General features: G+C 34.2%; 2 protein-coding genes across 4 annotated transcripts; both read right to left on the bottom strand.

Annotated features, from left to right (window-relative positions):
* Window positions 1–1,170: 1,170 nt before the first annotated feature.
* Window positions 1,171–3,924, bottom strand: LOC102614016 (protein TIC 20-IV, chloroplastic). 2 transcript variants are annotated; one of them, XM_006469778.4, is made up of 4 exons: window positions 3,701–3,924; window positions 2,682–2,833; window positions 1,602–1,872; window positions 1,171–1,517 (listed from the first exon to the last, which is right to left on the bottom strand). In XM_006469778.4, the coding sequence occupies exons 1-4, from the start codon at window positions 3,787–3,789 to the stop codon at window positions 1,259–1,261; spliced, it is 771 nt and encodes a 256-aa protein (XP_006469841.1). In that variant the 5' UTR covers window positions 3,790–3,924; the 3' UTR covers window positions 1,171–1,258. The 2 variants fall into 2 exon arrangements, with proteins under 2 accessions (XP_006469841.1, XP_006469840.1); XM_006469777.4 differs by having other exon boundaries at window positions 1,171–1,872.
* Window positions 3,925–4,564: 640 nt separating this feature from the next.
* On the bottom strand, window positions 4,565–10,825 carry LOC102614501 (external alternative NAD(P)H-ubiquinone oxidoreductase B1, mitochondrial). Of its 2 annotated transcripts, XM_006469780.4 has the most exons (11): window positions 10,648–10,825; window positions 9,899–10,175; window positions 9,472–9,669; window positions 9,042–9,292; window positions 8,191–8,410; window positions 7,688–7,792; window positions 6,710–6,973; window positions 6,441–6,562; window positions 5,073–5,192; window positions 4,864–4,987; window positions 4,565–4,748 (listed from the first exon to the last, which is right to left on the bottom strand). In XM_006469780.4, exons 1-10 carry the CDS (start codon window positions 10,821–10,823, stop codon window positions 4,900–4,902), a joined length of 1,821 nt encoding a protein of 606 aa, XP_006469843.1. In that variant the 5' UTR covers window positions 10,824–10,825; the 3' UTR covers window positions 4,565–4,748; window positions 4,864–4,899. The 2 variants fall into 2 exon arrangements, with proteins under 2 accessions (XP_006469843.1, XP_006469842.1); XM_006469779.4 differs by having other exon boundaries at window positions 4,565–4,987.
* Window positions 10,826–14,299: the final 3,474 nt, after the last annotated feature.

Here is a 14,299-nt window from a genome sequence, read left to right as displayed (position 1 = left end):
GAGAAAATTTTTAATAATTTTTGGGGAATGGGGTGGGGAGTGGGAGAAAAGTAATCCCCAAATTGTTAACGGGGTGGGGTTTGGTATTGCACTCCCCACCCCACCCCCATCACAATCCCCATTATATATAAATATGTTTTTAATTCTTATTTAATAATTATTATTTTATCAACTATAATGTCAATTAATAATTTTTTTAGTTTTTATGTAATATAAATAGAATATGAATAAAAGAAAACCCTACAATATTTTTCAACTTTAAAACATTATTATATTTTTTTCTCTTTTAAGGAGCTGCTCTCTTTAAATATTTTTCACTTTTAATATTATTTTAAGATATTGTTTCAAATGTTTAGAGATTTTTAAAAAAAAAATCAATACTTTATAATATGGTAATGATTTTATTTTAAGTCTTTAATTTTTAATTTACTAAAATCATATTTTTATATCTACTGTAAAATAAATAAATGGGGAATAGGGTGGAGATGGGGGAATCATTCTCCACGTGGGGATTCCCTATCCCAACCCACTAAATTTATTGGGGAATGGGTTGGGGAATGGAGACAAAAATTTTTAATGGGGTGGGGAATGGGGTAGGCATCCTCACCCCCACCCCGCCTCATTGCCATCCCTAAGTATAACCAAATTAAGAAACATAAGAAGTAAACTTGGAACAGTTATCTAATGTATTGAGATTTAACCAAATTATCTTAAATATAATTATTTCAGAGACTTTTTTTACAATTCATAATTTTTTTTCAAAATTAATTTGCTCAAATATTCTACGGCATTCTACTACTTTTCTGGTAATTATTTGTAATTTTTCTCTATTTTTAGTTTTTTTTTCTTATACAAAATCAATTAAATAAATGTAAAAAATATTTACAACCGGTAGAATACCGGTTGTCCGAGTTACCTTTTCACTGTTCAACTAGTTGTGTGTCATACAGTTCTGTACTGCAAGATGACTCTTTTTAATATTATTATGTTGATTGTTGAATGCTGTTGCTTGCGAATCCAGGAGTCTCAGCCCTGCTTTAAGGAACCGATCTGAAGCGGTTCAAAATTAAAATTTTGCATACAAACTAAAACAACCATGAAATTAAATGATACGAAATAACGCATCCTCGCTCATCCCTTCCTAAACAACTACAATTAATTATCCAATTAATTATTATTATGTTTTATTTTATCTTGAAATATTTTGAAAAATGGACTACATAATGAGGGGTAGTCTTCCGAAAAACTAACACACTTTTTAGAAAGGCCTGTGGAAACTTCCTATATTAAACAGAGTATGAATACAAGCAGCTTCAGTGATCAAAGGTATTTGAATGTATGACCCGGCAAGAGCAGACCTAACGCACGCCAACAAAACGGTGATGTAAGCGAATCCGATACCTGCCCAAAAGTGCATTCCAAAAGTACCGTGATAGTGAATAAGCGGCATAAAATTGCATGTATACCAGAAAATCTGCAGGGTAGTTTCCATCAACATGCCCATCATCATATGGAACCTGAAGAAGTGAGGCAAGTCTTTGTTTTTCACAATCCCAGCATAAGCTATGAAGCAATAGATCATAGTGAACCAAATTGGTAACCTGGAAATGGCTCCTGGGACGAAGTAGATTAGATTTTCAAACAGCTCATAGTGTTCTGACAAGGGATAGAAATACAACCCTACGTCTGATATCTGCAGAGCAATTAAATAAGGTACACATGCTAAAGTCCTCCACCACCATTCTGGCTTCACAGTTATTGCAGGCAAGCGGAAATCAAATGCATCCCTAGCAGCAGCCCTTGGCACCAGTGCAGATCTGTTCCGTCTATGTAAATTAAAGCTTGTGGGAGACAGAAACTCTTTTTTGTCACCTAAAAATGAGTTCGATGTTGAACATGATTGAGGTGGAGTTCTTACCAATTAAAATAGCAAAAGTATGAGCAAATTGGAATAATTCAGAAAGTCTTTTTGATGTTCCTAAGAACATCTCATCTCAAAACATAAAGACATGAACTATTGATAATATATGATGTTTTAATCATCTATTAATATTTTTGGTAGAATGGTGAAATGTGAACAATTTAAAGACAATGAAAATCACCTTTTTACCACATCATGTGGTCTCAAAATATAATATATATATATATATATATATATATAATTCTAATCAACATGCCACTTATTTAAATGTAATTGTTATAGAGTGATTTTAACTTTGGAAGGTCAGCATATCTGGTTAAGATTCTCACAACAATATAAAAAAAAAAAAAATCATATCTATTGACAGCTGCTAATATTTCCTTATTTGTTCCAACAAAAATATCAAGTGTAAGAAACTTTTTAATGCAGCTGGATGACTTGTGCATCCTGTTAATTGTATACAATATACAAGTAGGGATAACAAAAACAATAAGAGCACACCAAGGCGATAATCTCTGACTTATGCAGCACCCCACAGGCCACAGACGCATAGAAAGAAAACAGAGGAGGGGTAGTGCTTCAAAGCTCTCAGGCTTTATTTTTTGTTTTCATAATTTGAGTCACAAACAATTGATTAATTCCTAAGCTAGTTTCTTAAGTGGCAATTTATTCTCCCTGACAGCAGAGGCTTTGTAAGTTCTCTTATCATAACTGTTTGGGCAGCCAAAAAAATGAAAGAAAAGATTGGACATTGATATACCTGTAGACAAGGAATGCTCCTTATAAGATCCCCGATAACTTCTACTACTTGATAGAACAGGGTAGTCTGACGCATTAGAATTGCATGCCACAATTAAGGGTCTACACGCCCTGGAGGTCCGTGCACATCTTTCTTTAATCGCATTCCTGTACCTGAATTAAGACCAATGTTTAAAAGTTGAACACTCGGATCAACATAAGAAGAGTAATTGAGACATTTCTAAAGATAAAACAAACTCCAGTCACAAACTCTTGATGACACTTGGATCAAGTCAACAATTGTTAACTCTTGATCGCCAATGTCCTTTTTAATTTTTGTTCTTTTTTTCTTACATGCGATGTTCAAGACATTTTTACTTCTGTCGGATGATTAAGTGAGGTTTTGGTACAACTGCACTAATTCAATATCAGAGGACTCTGACTGCTTGCTTTTACCCCCCACCCAAAAAAAAACAAACAAGAAAAAGAGTTTACCGGACAATTTTACAAACAAAACTGTTGTTTTGTTTTTTTCCTAACACCTTTGGTCGTAAAAGAGTTATTGCAGAAAACAGAACCAACAACATCAGCCACATGCAAACAATAACAATGAAAAAAATGCAAGCAATGACAAAAATCAACAATATATAATAGATATTCAATAACAATAATCGATATCTTAGATTTATCTAAAATTTATTTCATATGATTTTGAAATTTCATAAATAAAGAAAAAAGGAATAATACTGTCGACAAAAAAAAAATGAAAATATGGAAAAAAATGAAAAAAAAAACAAAGCAAAACAAAACAAAAGCTATGAGAAAATAATAATTTATTTACGAGTAAGCAAGTTAAAAAAAAATTAAGAACAATATTTATGAAAAAACAAAAATAGCATCTTTTGCATTTTTTTTTTAGTTAAAAAATTTCTTCAACAAACTTGCATGTGATCTATTTCGTACAACAGCATATTTTTGCAGTCCAGATAGTAATAAAAATCATTCGATGGAAAAAAAAAAAAAACCATCAAATGAAAGTACCTGACACAGCTGATATCAAGAACCAGCAAGGAACGGTCTTGGAAAGCTCCTACGGCTCCCGCTCCCTCACAAAACGTGTAACCTCGCATTGTAGACAACTAAACCCTGAGTTTTTTGCTATGCTAATTACTAAAAACCAGGAGGAAATTTCTAGAGAAAATGGGAAAGTGGTTTTGCGGCCGGGGCACAAAATTGTAGGCGAGGAAACGGTCGCGTAATTAAGAAAAAAAAAAAATATATATTTATATATATATATATATATATATATATATATATATATATATATTCCTCTTTTTGACTTGTCTAAACGGGAATGTAGGACACGTGTATGATCATGATCTCCCTACTTAGTAGGGATTTAGGCACAGGTTGTGTAATTACTTGGCCACCAAGTTTCGGGTTCTTAATCTAATTAAACGGTGACGTATCAGGGGGTTCGAGATTTTGGATGGTGAGTGCAGATCCCTGGGCCCACGTCATAATAAAAAGGATTTTGCAAAATCCTTTGTGCATAACATCAAGCGACTGACTATGACAGAACAGCAAAGGAACTCGTGAGAAAACAATTGTGATAGCCGGTGACGCAAGGGATAAAAATCAGAACCGTTGATTTCACTATTTTAATCTATGTTCGAGATTTTATTAAATTAGGTTTTAAGCCATGAAAAACAACTAAACAAAGTGATATTCGTTTTACTATTTGAAGGGGGAGAAAAAGATAATAATTAAAAAAAAAAAAAAAAGAACACCCACTTCAGTTTGAGACATCAATGGGATGAGCGAATTGAAGATGAAGACTCATGAGTCACAAGCATTGTTGCCTAAAGTAAATATTGAAAACCCAAAGAATAAACATTTAACGACTAATGAAAATACCATCTTGAAACTTAATTAGTAGATCAGTTGTGTTACAATGTCTATAATTTTAACAATATACAGATAAAACAACACCAGAAACCGTTTCATGCCATTGTCTCAAACTTCTGAACCTTGGAACTTCAAATTTTGAGATTGAAATCACTAAGGGTACGCTCCTGCTCATTGCCATCTGCCCAAAGAGCAGGAAAAGCTATTGCACATAGAAGATAACATATACAGTGGCAATGTTCAAAGGAGTGAGTACGCAGTTTCTAAATACAACAGATAATAGGTTTGAACACTGCCTTGAGAAAATTTAAGAAGGTTCTCTAGCTGCTGCCTCAAATGCGGCTTGAATCTCTTCCGAAAATGAAACGTCTCGTCCAGTCAGATACCACTAGCACCCTCGTACGCCAGCTAACTTGTTTGCTAAATATAAAAAGTAAGTAATGATTTAATTAAATTCATGGATGCACAAACCGTTTACATTCGACAAGCAACAGTAGATAATCACCTAGCATATACAGAATACCAGAGCCACTGAGTGCTATGGCCCATGGAAACCCAGTCTCCAGGCAATTCAGCAGCTGCCTGTTCCCCTCCCAAAGGAGCAAATTGACCAAAATGCTTGTACCTGGTAATCACAAGGTTTCAACAATGCAAAAGTTAAGGAAATGACTGAGAAGTGATCTTGACTATCCATGTCAGTTCTTTCTATCCAAACAACGATATCCCAATTTTGGATATTAAAATTTTCCAAATCTGAGGTCAATGGTGTGCCAGAATACAGCATAGAAGACAAACAACTGGGTTCAAGCTCTTTAACCTCTGTGCTAGTCAAGACAGTTTTCAGAAGTTTTTTTTAAAAAGAATAGAATGATATAACTTATTACTAACATGTTACTAATTATTATGAGTTTGATGCCCTAATGGGGTTATAGTACACATCAAATGCCTGGAAAGCCAGTAAGAACAAAGATTAAGACAAATCCATATCAGATTATGAATAATGTGACTACACCAAATTTGACAAAAAGTTATTGCAAGTGTTTCTTTTATGGTTATCATACCACTACCTAAGATTACAACGCTGACGCTTTTTTGAATGCATTGCTCATGTACTTTGCAATTATAGAATGTGTTATCTGTTGCTGGTTACTACCACAATATAAGATTGGGAGAAGATAACCTATCATATAGCAATGCTACACTTCTAACGCTCTTCTTTTAGCTAAAGAGGACATCCTTTGCTTCCAAAATCCTCCTTAACTTATATGTTTCACTGCCATAGGAATGTTGCATTAAGTTATTGAAAATCTGAGGCATTAAGTTACTGAACGTCCCAAGAAAGTGAAAGATTTCCTTATCATTGCTCTTCAAGGTCAAAACTGTTTGGGAAAAGTGCAAATCATCTGATAAACTGTAAACAATGAATAGATAATGCCAGAGGAATGCTATTTGGATTGCAAATGGATCAATAAAAGGCTAGTAGGCAGTATTTGTCCCAACCAAAGCAATGTCAGTGTGAGGACTCACATAAATTGGCAACTGTCAAAAAGTTAAAACCCAAAGTTTTCTAGCACACTAAACAAATGAACTTTTCATGGAATATTTCAAATTTGAAATTTCTAACTTGTGCATAATTATGGCTTATATATCATGTGAATGCCATTTAGGATGACAGAACAGAACTTTGGAGATAGTTATACTAAAACCAAAAGGAGATTCCCATGTGTATCGAATTTTGCAGTAATTTTTAGTGGTTATCTGTCGTAAGCATGCATTGCATAGAGAAAGCACACAACTCAAGTCAAAGAGAGAACCACGCTGATCATAACACTGAGCAAACAACTGGATTAGAGAGAAAGAATATATGATGTACCGAAATGGACGAAAATGATGACGCCCAAGACCTCTAAAGCGTCGAGGACCTTCTGGATGTTCTTTACATTGCTGCCTGCGGTTGAAGTTCCTAGCAAGATATGCACCTTGTTGAGCAGCAACCTGTGTACAGGCATATGAGCAAAGTACAAACAAAATCACAAGTGAACTCTAGCCATTATAGCCCCGTAAACGAGAAAATTTCTCCTCTTTTATAGGCGTGGGGACAGTGCAGCTGCCCCAAACGGTCTATATATTAAGGACAAATACCTGTGCAGTTGCAGGCAGGCTCTTCATCTGTGTATCCACATGAGATAGGGCTAATTTAAACCCTTCAATATCTACTTCTCTTCTTGGATTCCCCTGAGGATCCTTCAACAGATCTGTTACATCATTCAGATGCTTGTTCTTTAGATAGAGCTCCACTTGGGGGTACCTTATGAGGATGTCATCTATTACATCTTGGAATTCTTCAACAGTTAAAGTACCAGAGTTGTCCTTGTCTGCAGCTGCAAAGATGGTCGAAATATCTTCCTAAAGGCACAGCAACATAGTGTTATAAGTAGAAAATCATTGCAATCTACAGATGGATTCAAAATTGCATTCGGGAATAAGAAATTTCAATGTAAAACTAAAAATAGGGATAGAGTGCAAGAAAAAGAATGAAATAAAGAAAGCATCAGCTGCCATATTTCAACTGTCTGTATCTCGAAGAGTAGTCTTATGTTCTTCATTCATTTTTCAAAACAAATAAAGTTCTCTTATTATAATAAAGTTTAATGAACTTAGTAAGGTACTCAATCTTCAAAAGGCTCAGGTCCCACAGCTTGGCCTAGCTGCTGTATTGGTTGGTCAGGTTTCACTGAATTAGTATCTTTTTGGACTTCATCAAGAGAGCCATTTTCCGAAAGGAAAATATGGAAATAAGATTTCAAATCATAAAATTATTGATTGGATTAAAAGTTTCTTTCTTAAAACCATTCATACTGTAAAATTTTAACCAATGAGAAGATGCAAGATAACAGAAGCCTTCACCAATGAAATAACAATGTACAAGTAGTAGTAGGTTTTTTTTTTTTTTCCCGAAAAAGTACAATGTGGTTGAACAATATCAACAAATCACAGACCATATAGAAGAATCTGTAATTGCTTATAGATGCTGCAATTATGGAGAACAAAGGAAGTAGCAGAAGCAAGCCACTCCCTGCAGATCTAAGAACAAAATCAATCTGCTAAAGTTTCACATACCATGACCTTACGTTGATCTATAGTAGCGCAATCACCAAGGGCATACACATTTTCACATTCCTTAACTCGCAACCATTCATTAGTAGCCAGAACACGTCTCTTACCCTGCAAAACAGATTTCCAGGCATAAGCAGTTGAGAAACACTAATCAGTATTCACTCATTCAAGAATTTCAATTGACTCAAACTTGAGACAAAAGAATAGAGTTTATGTCACCATGTTAGGCTGCACATAACGAGCAAGAGGAATGCTAGTGATCCCAATATTTGAGTCCCAATTTGAATCCCAACTGAAGCGGCATCCATCAATTGGATGGTGGAATAAAGTAATAAGTAGTTTTTCATTCATCATTTAACAGATAAGGGACATATTAATGGGACTCGAGTTGGGACTGAAATTTCGGATCTCTAGCATTATAATAAGCTAGGGTGGGAAAAATGATGGTCAAAATATAAATTTCAAATTCAAAGACATTACAAGCATGAGGAATTTATACAGCCTACCTGACCAATTTGCTCCATAAAGTCCTTTATGGTTGGACGAGTCCCCACACCAGTGGACCACAAAACCAGTCCATGGGGTATTGAACAAACCGCACCCGTGGATTTTATCTTCATAGTTATCTCCTTATCAGAAACATTAACAACTCGACATTCCGTTAGAACTTCAATACCATCTCTTTGAAATTTTTTTTCAGCAAATGAACTAATTCTTTCATCAAATCTGCAGAGAAAAGGGATTGAATTTTTTATTTTTCAAATAACCCTGCAAAGATGACTTAAACTCTTCCTCAGATGCTAACAACAAGTATTCAGAATAAAAAGAGAGAGAGAGAGAGAGAGAGAGAGAGAATGGATGTTCCTGTCTTCCAAGGAAATTTAAAATTCCATTACCATTTTCTAGATAAATGCACTAAACAGAATGAGGAACTGACATCTGAGAACAGAATAAACAGAAGCATGTGCTAAATTCATCTAATTTAGCCTCTTTTTTAGTCAGTAGAAGATTGAATATACAGATATAACCGCATAAATTGAAGCCAGATAATTCACTTTGACTAAAGTGCAAGCTATCCTGAGAAGTTTTATTTTACCCCTTATGTTGTCACACACCAATAAGTGAAAAACCTGAGGTTTATGCTTTTTTGCGGCACTCTAGCACATTGGGTTTTTCAGCTGATCAAGGCGAGTCTAAAAGACCTCATTTGTGGAGATTATGGAACTTAGTATCTATTTCATGATATATATGGTCTTAGTATCTATTTCACGAAATTAGAAAAGATGCATACGTGCATCTTTCATTGATGTATAATTGCAATTTAAATAATATAAAATGTAAATGGTCAGTTCCTTACGAGTTCAAAATATGATCTCCAGATTGGATCAATGTTATTCTCACAAGGTCTTTAACGGTGGGATACAAATTGATTAAATCTTCTTGGATATAGTCGTGTAATTCTGCAGCAAACTCTACACCAGTAGGCCCACCTCCAACAATTACGAAATGAAGGTTTCTCTTCCGCTCTTCTTCACTTAGCCCAGGAAGGACAGCCTTTTCAAAACAATCAGTCACAGTCCTGCGAATCTTCTGGGCATCTTCTAATTCCTGCATTCAATAATTGAGCATCTTATCAAAGAATCTAAGTAGCAATTTATTTACATCTGCATCTTGAAGATAAAGGAAGCAATAAAAGAATGTTAGAAAGATTAAAAACCCGCGTTTGAATAATAAAATTTAGGAACAAATGATGCATATCTTCATACTATGAAATCTAATGTCTTTACCTTTAGAAAATGGCAGTTCTCCAGTACACCAGGAGTACCAAAAGTATTCACTTGAGCTCCTACCGCTATAATTAAGTAGTCATATTCCAGAGAGAAATCTCTAGTTTCCTTGTCAATGTTAGACTTACAGAAAACCTCGTTTTTTGCAGCATCAATCTTGATGGCTTCTGCCTCCCAAAATTGAATTTCTGCATTTCTCTGGCAATGAAAAGAATGTTCTGATAAATGATGTAAACAGAATAAGAAATCAATTACCTAGAGTAATCACAGTCTCATATTTGCAATGTCATAAGACCAAAAAGCCATTAATGGACAAAAAGTGACAACATGAAAGATAATTATCAAACAAGACGCTGAGTGATTCTAGCTGTGCATAAGGAAAAAAAAATGTAAAAAGTTTTTGAAACTCTTGTTTTGCTTCCGCTACCTTCTTTATAATGTTTCGGACAGGCTCAGCAATGCTACGTGCTTCAACTGTTCCACAGGTGACACTAGGCAACAAAGGGGTGAATGCAAAATAATTCTGAGGCGAAACAACCTGAACATCATATGACGAAACGTCGAGATCTTTAAGAAAACTAATACCAGCCCAGCCAGTTCCAAGTAGGACTACCCTCTTCTTCTCGCGCTCCTTTTCACCATGTTCACTAGCAGGAGATCCGGGCTCTGATTGTGATTCAGAGTATGCTACCAAACCACCTCCACTGCAATAGTTCAAAAGAAAGGAAACGTACAATTAGAGTTTAGACTTGCTCAAACCAGAAGTTGTTCATCTGCAAAAAATTAAATTTTTTAGAGATAAAACTCTTAAATTATCTGTGATTTTGTTCCTGTTTAGAGTAATAACTAATAAGAAGCTGGATCAATAATTTCTCATTCAATCATCCAAAGTGATCATAAATGGAGCCAAAATATTCAGTAGCATTAGTGAATGATGATACGATTACATTCACATACTGCGAAGCCATATGAGGAGATTAAAGTAAAATAATAATAATTAAAAAAAATGAAAGTTATCAGCTAAAGTAAAACAAATCCTCGAACAACTTGGTTAAATAAGCATATCAAATAAGTGAAAGAGTACAATGAAACTTGATCGATGCATAACATAGCTTTTTGATTTCATATAAATTCTAACTTTCTCTTACATTTTAAGAACAGTGAGGAAATGAGAACCTGAGACTGAGAGTGCAGAGAACGAGAAGCCTCGAGTAAGTAGAGCTGCCACTGAAAGCACCTGAAGCTCTCCGGACGAAGGAGGACAAAATCGTCATTTTACGAAGCTGTTTGATTTCAACCGGATCTTTAGTGTTGAGTGATTGGGGCAACATTACACAATCTGTCTGCCACATAATAGATCTTTTGTGCAGAGCACCACTCACATTACACAATCTGTCTGCCACACTGATGATTATTGTGTGGGTAATTTTCAGGGACCTCCTTGAGGTTTGGTGTATTAACATTTAGATAGAATGTATTGATATAATTACAGATATTTCCCCTACCGTTAGTTATATATTGAGTTGACCGTTAGTGGACTATTAAAATTATTAAAATATCCTCCCTTCTAAAATAATAAATTATCAAATAAATCTTTGTTGTTTCGTGAAGTAGGATGTTATTAGAAGTTACTTTTGATGTTTTAATTTAACTGAAATTGCTCTTTTAAAAAATTATTTTAACTGTTTTTTATATTATATTTATTCGTAATCTACTATACTTTCAATCGAAGCCTTTCATAACTTGTTTAGATTCTATTATTATGACATAAATCAAATGGCCATAATGAGCATATTCAAAGTTAAAAAACAAAATTTATTGAAAGGCGAAGACAAGCAATTGAAGTTAAATTGGACAAATGACATTGCCACTAGTTAGTAAAGACATGATTTCGCATTAATAAATTTGAGGAATTAGCATTGTTGAAATATTATAATAACATCATTACATCGTTACAAACATACAAATCAACTTCACTCAGACATCGATATTTTTTTTCTTTTTCCCCCTCAGCTGAACTGGCTTCTGAAATCTCAAGTGAAATAAGACAATGGTCACTCCCATTAAAACCTGCAAACAAAGAAAAAAAAATGCACAAAGAATTAGCATTTATCTAATTTTTCTGTTTTATGTATCACTATAGAGACATTGTTGATGAAATCAAGCAGTTCAAGAGGAGGCTTTTCAGATTTTAAGTTTTGTTCCCAACTTGCTACTTAGACAATAAGAAGATTTTCATAACATTCATCACACATTCGAACACTAGTTTCAGGTATATGTATGGTAATATAAAAGCTACCCATCAGGAAATAAACAGTACCTTCTAAATCAATTTTGTGCCCTTGCATTTCAAATGCAATAATACAATCTTTGAGTTCTTTTGAAACAATGAAATAGCCTATTGTGTCATCATTTTCTCCTGATACATGGAAAAAAAAAAAAAAAGAAATTTAGTATATCACAACCTATACATTTAGATCCAAATTGAGTGTTAAACTTTACTTCGATCTCCCAAGTACTTTCCAATTGGATTTTCAGACCATAAGAAGCCACAATCCATGTCCTTTTTCTTGTGTAAGAATCTATATGCATCTATTAGCATACCCCTGAAGCATAATCCATAAAAATTCTCACAAGTTATTTTTGCCCCTAATTTTTAATAGGGCAAAAAGGAATATAACATATGCATAACTAGGAGAGCTATGAATCCACGACCATTGGAGATATTTTTAAATGAGATGTGGAGAATGATGAAATTATAAGAGTTGTCTATCACACTCTCTATGACTGATCCATATGTCATGAAGAAAACATCAGTTTTGATCATGATTTCATAATTGCTAATTCATATAAGTAAAGAAAAATTAAATACTCTTTCAATATGGCACCAAATTGCTTTCTCTCAGCAATCTTAAATCCAGGCTACCCCCAATCCTGACCCAGCAATAAATTAGGTCAAAACAATTTTAAAAAATAAAATTATTGACACATTTAGAAGATTACATTACCTAACCACAGTTTGAAGACATGAGGAAATTCAACATCTCGGTTAGCATTACATGATAGACTGTCATTACATCCTAGTTGCTTGTAATTGATAACAGAGTAAATTCAACAAGCAGACCAAATCAGAGTTCAAAATTAAATGGACATGAATCAGAAAGGAAAGGACTTTACTCATTTGGTTTTGGGAATATCATATGTATATATTGACTTTAAAGAAAAAAAAAAGCAAATTGGCTAACAGAAAAGTAAAAATATATGCATATATATAGGGAATACCAAAAATAGAATGAATATTTCGAATTAAAAAAATTGAAGAAAAATGGAAAAAGAGAAACAACAACAGTCCGAATGGCAACAATAATTGGCTAATAGAAAAAAAATTAGAAACCACAGCTATTGAAATCAACATGCTTAAAAAAACAAAATAAAAAAAAAACCCATTTTCATTCGTAAGTAATTCAGAATCAACCCATTCTTTTTTAAAAAAAAAAACTAAGGGTCAACAAAATAATTAATTGCATATGATTCACATCTTCGAACGGTCATAAATAAGGACTAACCATTTTCTCGCTCCAATTCTAGTCGCGGCTGAAGCCATTTACCGCCAGTACTCGCGTTGTGGAAGACTTGGGCCACCACAAGAACTCATCTCGTTTGTAACTGAAGCTAAACTCTTTTTTCAATCATGATAAAGCTTTAGGTAAAAGGAGTGCTTCTTCTCAGCTTTAGAAAGATGAAATCAATATTGGGTTTTGCTTATGTGAAAGAGAAAAACTAAGTGGATATTTCTTTTCGTGAAGATTTTTTCTTTCTTTTGTCCACTGGCAAAAAGATTGTACCAATTAATATTTCTCAGATATCGATAAAATTTCATCTTGAATTTTGAATTGTTTTGAATTTTAAATATGTTTTTACACATTTAGCCTTCTATGCTAATGACATACGTATTTTTATACTAACGACAGGGGTGATATCTGTAATTATATTAATACATTCTATCTAAGTGTTAATAAGCTAAACCTCATGAGAGGTCCCTAAAAATTACCCTTATTGTGTTGACTTATTTGCAGATGGATTTGCACCAAATATTACTCAATAGTACTTTTTTTTTGTTTTTTTAGAAGAAAGTAAACCTTTCCATTTAAAACAACACTAAACCAGAACATTCATCACCTCTGTTGGAATATAGTCTAACCAGACAACAGGCGTATTTGCTCCCACATCATATTTTGCTAGGGAATGAGCACAAACATTACAAGTTCTAGGGATATGATTGACAATTACATTACAAAACTCTCTTTTTTGGCTCTGGATCTCTTCAATTATCCACCATAGTCCTGTTTTATTGCTCTTTGTGTTGTTTACTAACTCAACCACTTCTAGGCAATCTGACTCTATGATCAAAGTGGAAAGAGCTGCCCTTCTAGCTAGCTTTAAACCCCACTCAATGGCTTCAGCTTCTGCATAGCTGACATGCTCCTTCATACTAATTTGCTTGATGCCTACAGCTACAATTTTGTTCTCTGAGTCTCTTATTACAGCTCCTAAGCCTGCCACTTGACTCTTGCTGTTTATGGCTGCATCCACATTAACTTTGAAAACATTCTTCGGAGGGGGCTTCCACTTTAGCTGAGGCACTTTACTGCTGTTATGGATAGTGTGGCTCCAAGCTTCCTAGCTCTTTGAAAAGCATCAATTACTGCTTCAGCTTTAGCTGCTAAGAGCCTTGAGTCTATCTTCTTACCTTCGAAAATAAACTTGTTTTGAGCATACCAAGCCACCCAACATAGAGAGATCAAAAGCTCGAAATCAGACTTCCGCA

Source organism: Citrus sinensis, chromosome 2, assembly GCF_022201045.2.
Source record: "Citrus sinensis cultivar Valencia sweet orange chromosome 2, DVS_A1.0, whole genome shotgun sequence".
Taxonomy (NCBI): domain Eukaryota; kingdom Viridiplantae; phylum Streptophyta; class Magnoliopsida; order Sapindales; family Rutaceae; genus Citrus; species Citrus sinensis.
This window is presented reverse-complemented; position numbering and strand designations above follow the sequence as displayed.

Bases quoted from the DNA above. Each gene is read 5' to 3' on its own strand.
- LOC102614016 (XM_006469777.4), bottom strand. From the start codon at position 3,789: ATGCGAGGTTACACGTTTTGTGAGGGAGCGGGAGCCGTAGGAGCTTTC. The intron at 2,834-3,700 runs GTACTTTCATTT...GTCTTAATTCAG, and splicing joins CTTGATATCAGCTGTGTCAG to GTACAGGAATGCGATTAAAG. The intron at 1,873-2,681 runs GTATATCAATGT...ACTCATTTTTAG, and splicing joins GGAGCATTCCTTGTCTACAG to GTGACAAAAAAGAGTTTCTG.
- LOC102614501 (XM_006469779.4), bottom strand. From the start codon at position 10,823: ATGTGGCAGACAGATTGTGTAATGTTGCCCCAATCACTCAACACTAAA. The intron at 9,670-9,898 runs GTAGCGGAAGCA...TTTCATTGCCAG, and splicing joins TCCGAAACATTATAAAGAAG to AGAAATGCAGAAATTCAATT. The intron at 9,293-9,471 runs GTAAAGACATTA...TATTGAATGCAG, and splicing joins AGAACTGCCATTTTCTAAAG to GAATTAGAAGATGCCCAGAA.